This window comes from Giraffa tippelskirchi, chromosome 9 (genome assembly GCF_054371585.1).
Source record: "Giraffa tippelskirchi isolate mGirTip1 chromosome 9, T2T-mGirTip1v1.2.pri, whole genome shotgun sequence".
Lineage (NCBI taxonomy): Eukaryota > Metazoa > Chordata > Mammalia > Artiodactyla > Giraffidae > Giraffa > Giraffa tippelskirchi.
Genome location: NC_137283.1, coordinates 118065403 through 118078752, shown reverse-complemented (window position 1 = coordinate 118078752; position 13350 = coordinate 118065403). Strand labels below are relative to the sequence as shown.

At 36.5% G+C, this 13350-nt stretch overlaps 1 protein-coding gene across 2 annotated transcripts in view; it reads left to right on the top strand.

The window, feature by feature from the left end:
- LOC145521610 (uncharacterized) overlaps nt 1-13350 on the top strand; it is a 361851-nt gene that overhangs the window by 168838 nt on the left and 179663 nt on the right. For both annotated transcript variants that reach the window (XR_014065533.1, XM_081530353.1), the window contains one exon: nt 2953-3060. Coding sequence is in view for 1 of the 2 variants with exons in the window: in XM_081530353.1 (XP_081386479.1) it covers nt 2953-2970 (18 nt within the window). In the remaining variant the exon portion in view is untranslated. The remainder of the gene's footprint in view (nt 1-2952; nt 3061-13350) is intronic.

Below are 13350 nucleotides of genomic sequence, written 5' to 3'. Positions count from 1 at the left end.
TTCTTGCCTGGAGAATTCCATTGACAGAGGAGTCTGGCGGGCTATAGTTAATGGAGTTGCAAAGAGTTGGACATGACCAAGTAACTAACACACACAAAGGCTTATGAGTAAGTGGATGACCAAGCCTTTTTTTACAAGAAACATATAACTTGCAGCATTTGACATTGAAAAAGTATGTTTATATGTAAGTTTGTATATATGTGTATGAATCCACAGACTGGCCAAAAGGAAAGGTGTGTCTTAAACTTTCCTATTATCAATGATAGGATTGGTCCGATGGCAGAGTCAGTGATGAAAAATGGCCCCATTTTTATATACCAAAATTCTAAATACATTTGGTGTGTCTTTACTCTCATAGTTTCTCATAAGGGTAAGAAAGCAGTGTGATAAAATTCTACTGTTCTTGTATAACAACTTTTACATAAAGTAGAAGTCAAGTCAACTTTGAGAGAAAATCAAATTTTTATATTAGAATTTTAAATAGTGAGATGATTGTATAGCCAAATATGATAACCTTACAATTCCAGTCAGCAAAATTCAAGAAGTTCAGAGAAATATGTAATTCCATGTGCAGGCACTCTAAATATGTATACAGTTAAAAATAATGATGGGTTGAAAAAAGAAATTTTGATTTAGAAACTTTTTAAAATTAATTAATTATTTTTTAACTGTGCCGGGTCTTTGTTGCTGTGCTGGCTTTTTCTAGTTGCAGCGAGCAGGGGCTACTATATAGTTGCAGAGCACAAGCTTCTCCTTGTTGTGACTTCTTTTGCTGCAGAGCAAGAGTTCTAGGACACAAAGGCTTCAGTAGTTGTGGGTCCTGGGCTCTAGACCACAGGCTTAGCAGTTGCAGTTCAGGCCTTAGTTGATCTGCGGAATGGGGGATTTTCCTGAATCAGGAATCGAACCTATGTCTCCTACATTGGCAGATGGAGCAGAAATGATTATTATCATAATCTGACGAATAAAGAAACTGAGACTTAAGGTGATTAATTAATTTGTACACTCAGTAACCAGTAATCTGTAAGTGATAGTGGTGTATCACTGAAATTGTTGAAAATCAAATTATTCTGAATTGTAGCTCTGGGAAACAAAGAAATAGAAACCAACTCAAGATGGCCTATGTGCCTTTTAGAAGGTTGGCAGTAATGTGGCACCAAACTCTGGATCCAATCAAATGTTTGGTACTGTCCAACCTTCCATATGGTTGGGAGGTCTGGATCTGTCACAGATGTCGCAGGCAGCTTCCCGCATCACCTGCAAGACATATGTGACAAAAATGGGAAAGCAAGACTACTAAAAGTATGTCCCCAGCTGGGCCTGTAGCTGTGAAGCAAAGATCACCACAGCAGCAAGCATGGGAACTGGGCAGACATGGGGGATGGTTCACTTTAAGGCCCTGAGTCAGCTGCTCAACAGTGAACTGAAATAGGGGCACTGCAAGAAGGCAGGGCTGGCAGAAGAAAAGCTCCAAGGACACACTGAATCACAACTTCTAACAATGTGGCATGGCTGTGCAAACAACATTAGACAGGCCAAACTTAAATGCAAAAAATCAAAGACTGAGTGACTCATTTTGGGCAAATGTGTCTGGCAGCCTAGAAGGAGGAAAGGCAGGGCTGCAAGTACAATATGCTCTACAGACAGAGGAGAGAGTCCCAGCCCAAAGACACTTTCCATGTGTACAAAGTGTGGAAAATCTGAGACATGCACTGGGCTCTTCAGCCACATTCTCACCCTTGGAAAGCAATCAGCCAGCAGAAAAAAATCTCCAATTTAAATGACGGCAAAATGTATGCTTGGAATTATCTGACCAAATTAGCAACTGAGATATTCTAGGGACTTAATTTGCACATTGAGTTTTAATAGAATTATATTTGTATAGCAGATTATATAACCAAAAATGTTAATGGGAAAATGATTTTATTTGACTGGGAAATTGGCACTCTGGCTAATTGTCTGAAAAGGAGCCAATTTTAAAATTCAGATGCTGTTTGAATGAATTGGGATTGGCTGAATTAGGATTTATTGTGTAAAAGACACAGTTTTTAAAAATAGCCTAAGGAAAGAAAAGAGGGCTCAATGAACTAAGTTTGTTCACTAGTTCATCAAACTAAGTTTGTGTACTTCCTCATGTTCTGGGATGAATTTCAGGATGGAACAAATAAGACCATCAGAGAGGATTATTGTGGTAGGGGTAGGGATGGAAGATGAATAAATGCTCTGAAATGGGTATGCAATATAAATGTGTATGTGTTCAGAGTAAATAGAAGAGTGGCTTATCATCTGTCTGCCATTTAGCCAAATAGCAAATCTCTACAAAAATATTTGATTACCTTTTTATAAACGACTTCCAGTTTTATGTGCTTATTTTATGCAGATTGGGATTCAGTGCCACACATATTTAGGAATGGCTGTGTTTTCAGTATGTTATTTAGAGTACTTGAAACATTAAGAAGATTCAAAGTCTGCAATTAATGATGGTGATGACTTTTCTTATTATGAAATGTATTAGCTGTAGCTGACCAAAACTAAACAAGAAACAAGACTGAGGGGCAGTTAATTTTATAGGAGAAAGCTTTGCTAATATAAACTTTTTGTTGTTTTTAGAATATCCCCATTCTTAGCCAGTTGTAATGATCTTATGCTTGCTTAACCCCACCCCCTTTTCCTGAAGAAGCACAGACCTTGTAAGTAACAGTCAAAATTGCCCTCTCTGTTCTTGAGGGTACAAGCCCTTCTTATTACATGCCTTCAGGATATGGTAAGCACAAGATTTCCCTAGAAAGTCAGGTCTTTTCTTCTCCACCCCACCCCCTATCAGCCCTGCTTCTTAAGACAACATCTTCAAGTTGCCATAGACCAACTGTGAGTGTTAAATGAATGTCTTTGACAGGAGCTAAGTCTTTTGGGCATTGAAATAAGGTTTTCTTCCTCTTTTGACATGTGAAGATTGAGAGTGTGCTTTGACACCAGTACCAGAGGATGTGAGCAAAGCAACTTTCAGAACATCAAAAGTGTCAGCAGAAGAAAAAATCAGCACAAGTAGAAAGCATCAAGGTAATTTTCCCACCTCTAGTATTCCATGAAGTCAGTCAGCTTATTGCCACTCTTGGCTGACGGAGCCTCCTTCTCTGTTGTTAAATGCCACATAAACTGTCTGTCAGCCTCTAGGGCTGTTCAGTTCTCTTATATAGAAACACAAAAGTGGAAACAAAAGCAGCAATGTATTGAGCTCAAGTAAGATGAAAAAAAATTTCCTACTTCATTCACAAGTATATATTTTGTGGGAGTTTTCCACAAATATCATAGCCAGAATTCCCACTACATTTATCAGATTTCTTCAAGAGATGAAAAAATCCATTTCTATGTGGAGAAGTGTTTCTCCTATTTTTATGTTGTTTTTATTTTAGATTTTGAGCTGAAAAAATATGGTTATATTTCTGCATTTTTGAATGTATTAAAGATTTCATTGCTAATGCTAAAATTTCTTTAAGTTTTTATTAATATATAATATACCCAAATGAAAGTATTCTTATCATAAGTGTAGAACTGGTGAATTATTTCCAACTGCACATCCATGAAGCCAGTACCCAAGTTAAGCAACAGAAACTTACTCGTGCTAAGTTTTCCAATAGTTGCATTTTCCAAATGCTTTCATTTCAGTGGCTTTTCAAATCTTGAGAAAAGAAAAACTGTTTCCTTACAATGGCAACACCTGCACTCAAACATCCATTTTCTCAATATATTCGCTAACAGCATCATCAAATATTTTTATTAATGTTTAATTCATTGCACATAGCAACCTGTACAACTATAGGAAAGGACATAAATTAGCATTGCAGAGTATGAACATTTGCTACATGGCAAAACTGTTCTTTTTGGCAACCATTTTGCATTTTTAAAGCCACAAGCACCCTGCTTAACAGAACTCCAAACAGAGAAACAGCAAAGTGGGGGGAAGGTGCTAAATGATGAAGGGCTGAGGGGTTAAAATCATCGCTGGATGATTTCACCACTGTTGCCCCATATTCATACTCTCAGCAAATGAATGAGGAGAGTTCCATGTGGGATTACAAACTTGCTGGGAATGGCTGAGAATCCTTCTGCTCTGCTGGAGTTTGTAAGTAGTTTCTAAGAACTGATTTCTGTGCAAGTGAAATTGATTGGGCTGTTGTATTTTTCTTCTGGCAAGAACTGTTTTAATCTCTGCATATCCCTCTCCCTGTTCTCTTTGGTTGGCTTGATGATAAAACCTTCTGCAAGATCCAGACACATGTCGTCTCTTCTGTGAAGGCTTCCTGATTACCCTGCCTTGGCCCCTCTTAGATTATGTGGCGTTGTCTTCACCAACAACTTGTACAATATCTCAGAGGCATAGTAAACACTTAGTCTCTGCCACTCATTCATGCACTAAGTTGTGAGCTTCTAGAGGGCACAGACTATATCTTTCCAACTTTGTATGTCACTGTCTTGTGCTGTTTTACTTACACTGCTGCCGCTTCAAATCTGAACATAAATGGAAACTCAGTTCCAGGTGTAAAAGTCCATAGGCAGACATCTAGATAGGTGAGACTACCACAGACCATCATCATCTAGAGTTCTCTACTATCATCAGAGTTGTTTCTTTAGACTGGCCTACTTATTATTTAGCAAGCAACCCACTACCAAGCTCCAGATGAGCAACCACCCACCCAGACTGTGTCTTGTTAAGCATCATAATGAATGGAGACAGAACTTGCTATTAAACTGTCTTCTTAAAAAAAATGTATTCTAGAAAAATAACTGGATCTTGTGAGGAAAGAGTAAAATAAAAGTCCACATTCTTCTTAATCATTTTTAATTGACAAACATGTCTTTTACCTCTTTTTGTTAAAATAAAAAGCAAGCAATGAGAATAATACAAACTACAACCATATTAAAATCATCAAAAGACAAGGTAAAGGAAGGGAGTGACTCTAGCCCAGTGCTCTTTCTTGGAGTCTTAGGTGGCCTCCATCTTCCTCTTCTTGAGGTCAGTCAGAGATGCCTTTCACTTTTCTTCACTCTGTCTTTAAAAATTTTATTTTCCAGAGGATGGATGGCCACATGTGATAATAGTGTTTCCTCTGAAAAGTATATTACAATTTTATTGGTAAATCATATATATTCTACTGCTTAGAAATAGTATAAACTTATATGATAATTTGAATATATTCAAATAAATATAGATATATTAAGTCATGTCTTGACTTTTCAATACCAGAAGTACTGTGTACAAAGCAGACTACCAGGGTTTAATTCTGACTCCCAATTAAAATGCATTTGCTCTTGGGCAAGTTATTTAACCTTTCATCTATATAATTGGGATAATAAAATACATCTCTCAGGTTGTCATGAGAATTAAATGTGTCAGTGTATGTAAAGCTCTTATAAAAATGCATGGCACATGGTAAATGTTTCATAAATGTTAGCCATTATGTAATAATAACTATCATTATATTATATATAATATGCTAGCACTGATAATAAATAATTAAAAACAAAAGACACATGAGATATCAGAATGAAACATTTGAGTGTTATGAATAAGAATGGATCTGCCTGTAGTTAACAGCCAGGTTTTTCAATGTCTTGAATAATATTAAGCAAAAAAATGTTTTCTTTATTCGAGAAACATGAACAGCAGTTGTCAGTAAGAGCAGAATTCCTATATTGTTCTTTGTTATTCTCCTATCTTATAACCAGGTATGGCTAATAGCGACTCAGATATTAAGTATATAAATACTGTATTAAACAACTATTATTTCAGTGGATTACATAAAAGAATATCATTCAATGATATTTTATGTCCATTGGTAGAATATTTTTGTATTATAATTAATGAACTTGCTATACATTGGTAAATTTTACAATTAAGCTTTTTAACTCAGTGATAATAAAGATAGCATAATCAAGATCATGTCTCTTTTAAAAAAGAAGCTAAGTAATATATGGTTCTCAGATTATTTTGTGACTTTCAAAATAATTTTGACAGCATTAGTGGTTTGGAGTTTTGGCCACAACATCTTGCCCATGTCTTTTTTCCCCCTTGAACTGCCTTTCTTCATAGTCTTCAGATACAATAATTTGCTTTCCAAATAGAGATGTGAAGACCATATATCAGAATAATTCTGGGTATCAGAATATTTTTATACAGAGAATGTTTCTGGTTCAAGAAGTAGACGCTTCATTTGCACTGCACCATATGCAATGCAGTAACACCAAAATACTTTGATGAAACCTACAGATAAACCTTATGCAATAGTGAATAACATAGTAATTATATGTTGGTTTATAATGACTATAATGACTATCCAAGAAGCATCAGTTCCTAGTACAGATATAATGATATTAAACAGAGTTAATTCTCATTTCATAGTGTTAAAAACAGACACTGTGATAAAATTTTCTGAGATTAAAAACAAATTTAAATATACTTACTTAAAATATTTATCTTCATAGTCTTTTCTGGAAAGTGCACACAATACCAATTTTCACCTCAGATGGTTTTCATCTCATGCAAGTTTTGCTTTAAGAACATTTGAAAGCAAACAGTAATTATTATTAACCTTTGGTCAGAATCTGGAGGTAATAAGCCATGTTTAAATCTTTATAGGAGCTGAAGTAACTAAGAAACATCTTAATTAGGATACTTTCATTGTGTAGTTATGTATGTTGATTCTTAAAATATTTATTTTTCCAAAAGGGAGAAAAAAAGAGATATGTGCAAGCAGACTGAAGCAATAGAACAACGTGTTTACATAACTAATAATCTTTCAAATAAATTTACTCCCAGTAGGAGCCCAATCATATATCTGAAAAGGTGAAATCAAATTGAGCCAGTTTAAGGTGTGTGTGTGTGGTGGGGGTGGAGGGGGTTGGTATCACTGCAACTGGGACAAGATCATTATTGTTGATGACAAGTGACTGTTATTTTGACTGAGAATATCATTATGTATTATATTGCTTAAATTGCTAACCTTTTAATTTAACTTATATCAGTTTCAAACCTAGGGGTTGTTATTTTTGCTTTTGGTCATAGCTAAAACTCTTACTGTTTTTCTGGGAACCACGTCTTCCGTGCTTTTTCTGCCCTCCCTCTTCTGCCTCCCTTTTCCTTGAAGTGTTTCTTTTGTTTGTCTCCATTACACCAGCACGCAGGAACACAGTGTTTCTGCACAGTGGGAGTTGGCAATCTCCAAAGAGGCTTTCCAGCATTGCTTTTTAGACTGAAATCATTACAATCTTCAATAGCTACTTGGATTAAAAAAAAAAAGAAAGAAAGAAACTAGGACATTATTATTCTCAAAACCATCTCAATGTATAAAGAGGCTATTTGCTTGGTCTTCCCACATCTTCCCCTTCTCTCCCTCCTCTGGCAACCCCTGCTCACCCTGCCCCTTGTCTCTCTGGATATGTTTCCTTCACACTCAAGTTTAGTTTGCAAGGACCTGATTCACTAATTCTATTCAAATTGAGTATACAAATGCATTTTTTTTCATGTTGTTTCTGAATATTTTTGCACTGCTTATGTGAATGATGTAGTCAGATATATCTTACATTTACTGATACTTAAATTATTACCTTGAAGAAGGTGAAATATACTAGCACTGACCCAAGATACTGTTTTCAAACCCAAGAGCTATTAACATGAATTAATAGGAAAGTTACTTTAGTAATCTTTAAGTAGGTGGGAATTCTAGTTTATCCATGTGTCAGGAACTCCATTTTTACTCCAGGTCCTGAGTGTCTGAATGTCTCCTTTTAACCAGTAGTGATATTTGTTTATGTAGATGCCCACGAGTGACCCTAAGTGCACGGTGGAAACTCAGGGCTTGAGGCGCTGTTTGCAATGACTTCACCCTGTGAAAGGGATTAACGTATGTGAACACTAATATTTCCAACAGAGGCTTGTATAGTGTCGTCACAGGATTTATTTGTTCTTTTTGGTGAGCATAACTATAAATAATGAAAGGGAATGGCCTGAATAAAAGGGAGACTAATTTATGCACTTTATCAAAGCAGCATAACCAGTTTATATCATGTACCTCATCCAGATGAAAAGATATTCAAATAAAATCAAAATAATATAATGTTTTTCATTGTTAGGTAAATGGAAAAACACACTAAAAAAGAAAATATAACAAACCTGTAGTAATTTGTTATGTGTGTTTCTTATTCTGATGTATTTTAAAATAAGTACTCAACTAAATGAATTAGGGTATATGTGTTCTTTTTAAAGCTACAGTGCTCCCAGAGTTCCCCAGAGGATGATGTCAGTACTAATGCTCCTCCATCCTTCTACCTGTGGTCATTAGACATCAAATATAGCAATCAGTAGAGAGTTAATGATTTTTTTTTTTCTTTGCTCATGCTGTTTCTTACCCCTAGTATACGCTGATCTTCACATTCCATTAGAAATAATAGGTGAAAATTATGAGCACAGAAGTCAAAAAAATTCTGTTATTATGAGGTAATAACAAATTTTAATTTTACCTCTCAGAGTTTTTGTTCAAGAGGAACAAATGCAAGTTTACTTAAAATCAGATTCTTAGAATACAATTCACCAATATTTTTTGTTTCAAATTCTGTTTATAATTCAAGATCTAGATTGAACAGCATTTTTTCATGAAGCTTTTTTGAGTTATCTTGGACAGACTCCTGCCTTCTTTGAAACTCTATGACCCAGTGATTATACATTTCTCATGGCACCTGTTAAGCTGCTTCTTGCATCATAAATATTTGTGTAATACTTCCTCTCTGCTATTGTTTCTAAATTCCTTAAGGAATAATATGATGTTTTCTTTTTCATTTCAAGCTCCTCTAAACTCCTCTCTCAGTACTTTGCACACTGACACTTTGGAACATTTGACTAAAAGACAGAAAATGACTGTGGTTTAGGGTAGGGTCTCTTCTGTGTGTCACTTAACATCCTATGTCTGTACATCCATTAGAAAAATAGCAGTTATGGCATGCGGCCTAAAAGATTGATATGGGAATAAATCAGCATTTTTCCAGATATAGAAAAAAACACATATTTAATATCTAAACACATTTTTAATATGGAAATGTTACAGGTGAAATTTTCTTATTGAAAAAATAGTCATGAGAAATTTAGTCATAGCTTGTCTTTCTCATATTCTGCCAATAGGACTATAATGTTAAATAGAGTGAATAGTTCAACTTCAATATCATATCTGCAAATTATAGCTCTCCAAAATGTACCAATTGTGCAAAAGGTTATGAATGATGTCATTTGCACCCATATAGGGAAAGGCTCTTGCCTGACTTTTTAGATCTATTTACAGAGATCTAAAATGCTCTGCCTATTTGTTTATCTAAAATATGTTCCTTCGTGAATGCCATAAAAGAATTGCTACTGTAATCCCAGGTATCAATTTGCTTCCTGTAGGATATTGCCTTATGATCCCTGCTCAGTCTTCTTTTATTTTTTTATAATCCCAAACCCTAGAGGCATCATTTCAGCCTAAGTCAGTGATTTAGAGGCTCTCATACTTTTATTTATAAATGTGTATGCCATAAAAAGTTACATAGCCCAGAATATAATGAAAACTGGTCACAAAATTTTCCTTCAAAAATCACAAACATGTTCTAGTAAATATAGCTTTTACCCAGCCATGTGTTTTTTTGGCACTGGTGTAGCTGCCTGCATATGTCTGCTCTAGGTTCAGATCCTTGTTAATATATAGGAATATGGTTTTTGTGAGTCATGCAACACTTTCAGCATATCATTTAATAGGTTGTTAATTTTCTCAGTTACTCTTTCTTGGCAAATCCAGGCCAAATATAAGACTTAAAAGGGTTGCCTTTGGGCTGGACATACAATAATATGTGCCATGAGGTAATGATGGAGGACCAAGCATTAGACTATGAGGGCCAGTGCAGTGAACTAACCTTAATTAAGGGTACAGAACTTCAGCAGCTACTTTACAAATATAATCTCACTTCCATACCCAAGCAACTCCATGTAGTAACTAGTAAGAGTCAAATCAAAAGTTGAACACTAGTCTGCCAGATTTCTTTGCCTGGTTGGAGGAGTTATTCCTGAAGTCATTTTTGGCCAGCTGCTTCCAGGAAATGGAGAAAGGATTTTGACTATTTAGAGTTAGAGACTATTCTGCAGATACAACTTCATTTGCAAATGAACAATTAGAGAATGCCCAAGTAATAAAAGCAGGGCTTTAACAGAAGGAGGGGAAGAAGAAAAAAAGAAGGGAAGAAAAGAAGGAAAGAGGAAGAAAGTAGCACAGAAAAGAGCAAAGGAAAAGGATGAAAGGAGAATGGGGGAAGGGGAAGGAAAAGTAAAGAATTCTAACAAATTCTTTAAAATGTACTTTTTTTTTTTGATTGAGATAGGTTAAATAAGACCTACTGTTTTTGATTTAAATACATTAATTTCAATTGAAGCACTCACGCTGACATAATAAAAGTGTTTTAAGGTAATGAATCATTATTTTAAAGGTCACCAATTAAACTCTTTCCCCTGAATAATTTTCCACCTGCCATTCTGCAGGTGGACAGCCCCACATGTACAGCTTTATCCACTTGAGCTGTAGTCTCTGATGGTGCCAAGCATTTAGGTGGAAACAAACATAGTTTCAGGACCCTCTATCTGTGGCTAAATGTTGTCACTCAGAGATATTTAGATATGTCTGCATTAGAAGTATCAATAGCTTTCTTTTTCCCAGTTTTCATGCGATTCTAGGATATGTCTCAGAGAAACTGGGAGCAGATGAAAGTAACTATGTTGGGGACTTAATTTTGCATTTTATTGACATACATGCTTTTAGGGTGATATTTGTCTTATATTATTTATTGTAGTTCAGGTTCTTCTTCTCTTATGCTGATAAGCAGGGCCCAGAGATAAGCCTGGCATGGCTTTTTGTGCAGAAGCCTAGAGATGACTAGGTCAAGCTGAAACATAGCTGTGAGCCTCAGCAAGGAGAACCCAGCTGGTGAGGCTGAAGAGAACAGTTCTACAAGGGGAACCTCAACCAAAAAGATAATATAGGGATGAAATTAGGGGCAGATCTAAGTTTTGTGGCATCAAAAGCCTACATAAGTATGGGTGGTCCTCTTTGAGAAAAAATACAATTTCTTACTTTTTGTTTTGGCCATGCCATGCAGAATGTGGGATCTCAACCAGGGATCAAATCCACACCACCTGCATTGGAAGTGTGGATTCTTGACCACTGGACTTCCAAGGAAGTCCCCCAAATTCTTACTTTTCAATGTAAATGAAAAGAAAGAATTTATAGGCAAATTGCTGGTTTCTCATTCAGGTTCATGAGAGTGCGAGTGTGAAGTCGCTTCAGTCGTGTCCAATTGTTTGTGAGCTTATGGACTGTAGCCCTTCAGGCTCCTCTGTCCATGGTGATTCTCCAGGCAAATATGCGAGACAGAATAAGAGACACAGATACATAGAACAGTCTTATGGACTCTGAGGGAGAAGGTGAGGGTGGGACGATCTGAGAGAATAGCATTGAAGCATGTATATTATCATATGTGAAACAGAACACCATTCCATGTTCGATGCGTGAGACAAATGCTCAGGGCCGGGGCAATGGGATGACCCAGAGGGATGGGATGGGGAGGGAGGTGGGAGGGGGGTCCAGGAAGAGGAACACATGTAAACCCATGGCTGATTCATGTCAATGTATGGCAAAAACTACTACAATATTGTAAAGTAATTAGCCCCCAACTAAAATAAATAAATTTATTTGAAAAAACAAAAGAAGGAGCCAAGACAGTTGAGGCATCTCTTTCAAAGTTTGGCCCGCCCTCATGCTCAGGATCCCTGGTGGATCAGAGGTTAAAGCGTCTGCCTCCAATGCGGGAGAGCCTGGGTTCGATCCCTGGGTCGGGAAGATCCTCTGGAGAAGAAAATGGCAAACCACTCCAGTATTCTTGCCTGGAGAATCCCATGGACGGAGGAGCCTGGTAGGCTACGGTCCATGGGGTGGCAAAGAGTCGCACACGACTGAGCAACTTCCCTTCCCATGCCTCAAGGGTGTACTATCCTTTGTTTGCTGAATGAATAAAAGTCTGAGCTGAAACTGAGCTGTAAAAAAAAAAAAAAAAAAAAATGGAGTAAGTTACCGTTCCCTCCTCCAGGGGGATCTTCCCAATCCAGGGATCATGGAAATGGCCTGTGCAAATGAGGGACGTTGAAGCTTAAGCCTCCTATAAAATTGCCTCTGAAGCAGAGACAATCTCTAGAGATTAGACATAGGATGGACTTAGCTACAAACCAAAGGACTTAAGACCAGGAGGCAGAAGTAGAAGATTCAAAGCAGAGCCTGGGGAAGCAGATAGTGGAAAGTTAAAATGTCCAATTAGAGAAGGCAATGGCAATCACTATTTATAGTTCATTCATGGTCTTCTGGGAATAGGGGGAGATGGCAGGTGTTTAAGATATCTTTCTGGGCTGGACAATAGGCATGGCTATGCCCCAATGTCTTAGGATTAACCAACACAAGAAAATCATGGTTTGAATATGTGTTTTATGGCTCATCTTTATTACTCAGAATATGTTGGAAGTCTGAGGTTTGGACAAAAGCAAAAAATAAAGTTTTGTTATTGCCCCTCAGGAGCTTGAAATATGTAGCAACATTGAGGGAGAAAAATTACTGGTAGTTTTCTAACAGCTTGTACCCTACCTAATATTAACCCACTGGGCATATTGGAGCTGTAAGGAATCTGGATGCAATAGTAAGCTTTGGTTGAAAAAATTGCACTGATCAATAGCTTGCATTACTGTAAAAATCCTTCTGGGCTTAAAATTTTATTTTCTTGTATTATGATAGAAACCCTGAAGAGCAAGAATGAGGGCTAATCAAAGAAATAGTAGAAAACAGCATATGTGTCCCAATACATGATGGTCTCCATCAAGGACATTATGGGTTCTATACTGAAAGCTACATAGTAGTGACATTTTTTTTTCCTTACATCTCCACAGTGCTGTTTCAGGGTGCTTTCTAAAAGATCTTTCTAGTAACCAAGTAAGTTCAATGACATAGCTTAAAATAGAAAAATAATGTTTTGTATAGTTTTTGTGTGTATATGAGTCTGTGTGGGTACCCTTATGTATAGTTATATTTTTTGTTTCTCTATTAAAATTCTGCTAAAATATTTGGAAATTAATCATCTGGTTTTTCTCTTGGAATATAACTGTTTCATTATGTATTCTTTATGTCAGTGGCTGGTGTTGCATATGGATCTACTGAAGTTATTTTTATCCTAAAATGTAGATATCACTGGATAAGCATAATACATACAGAAGCTAATTAAATAGAGCCATACTATCTG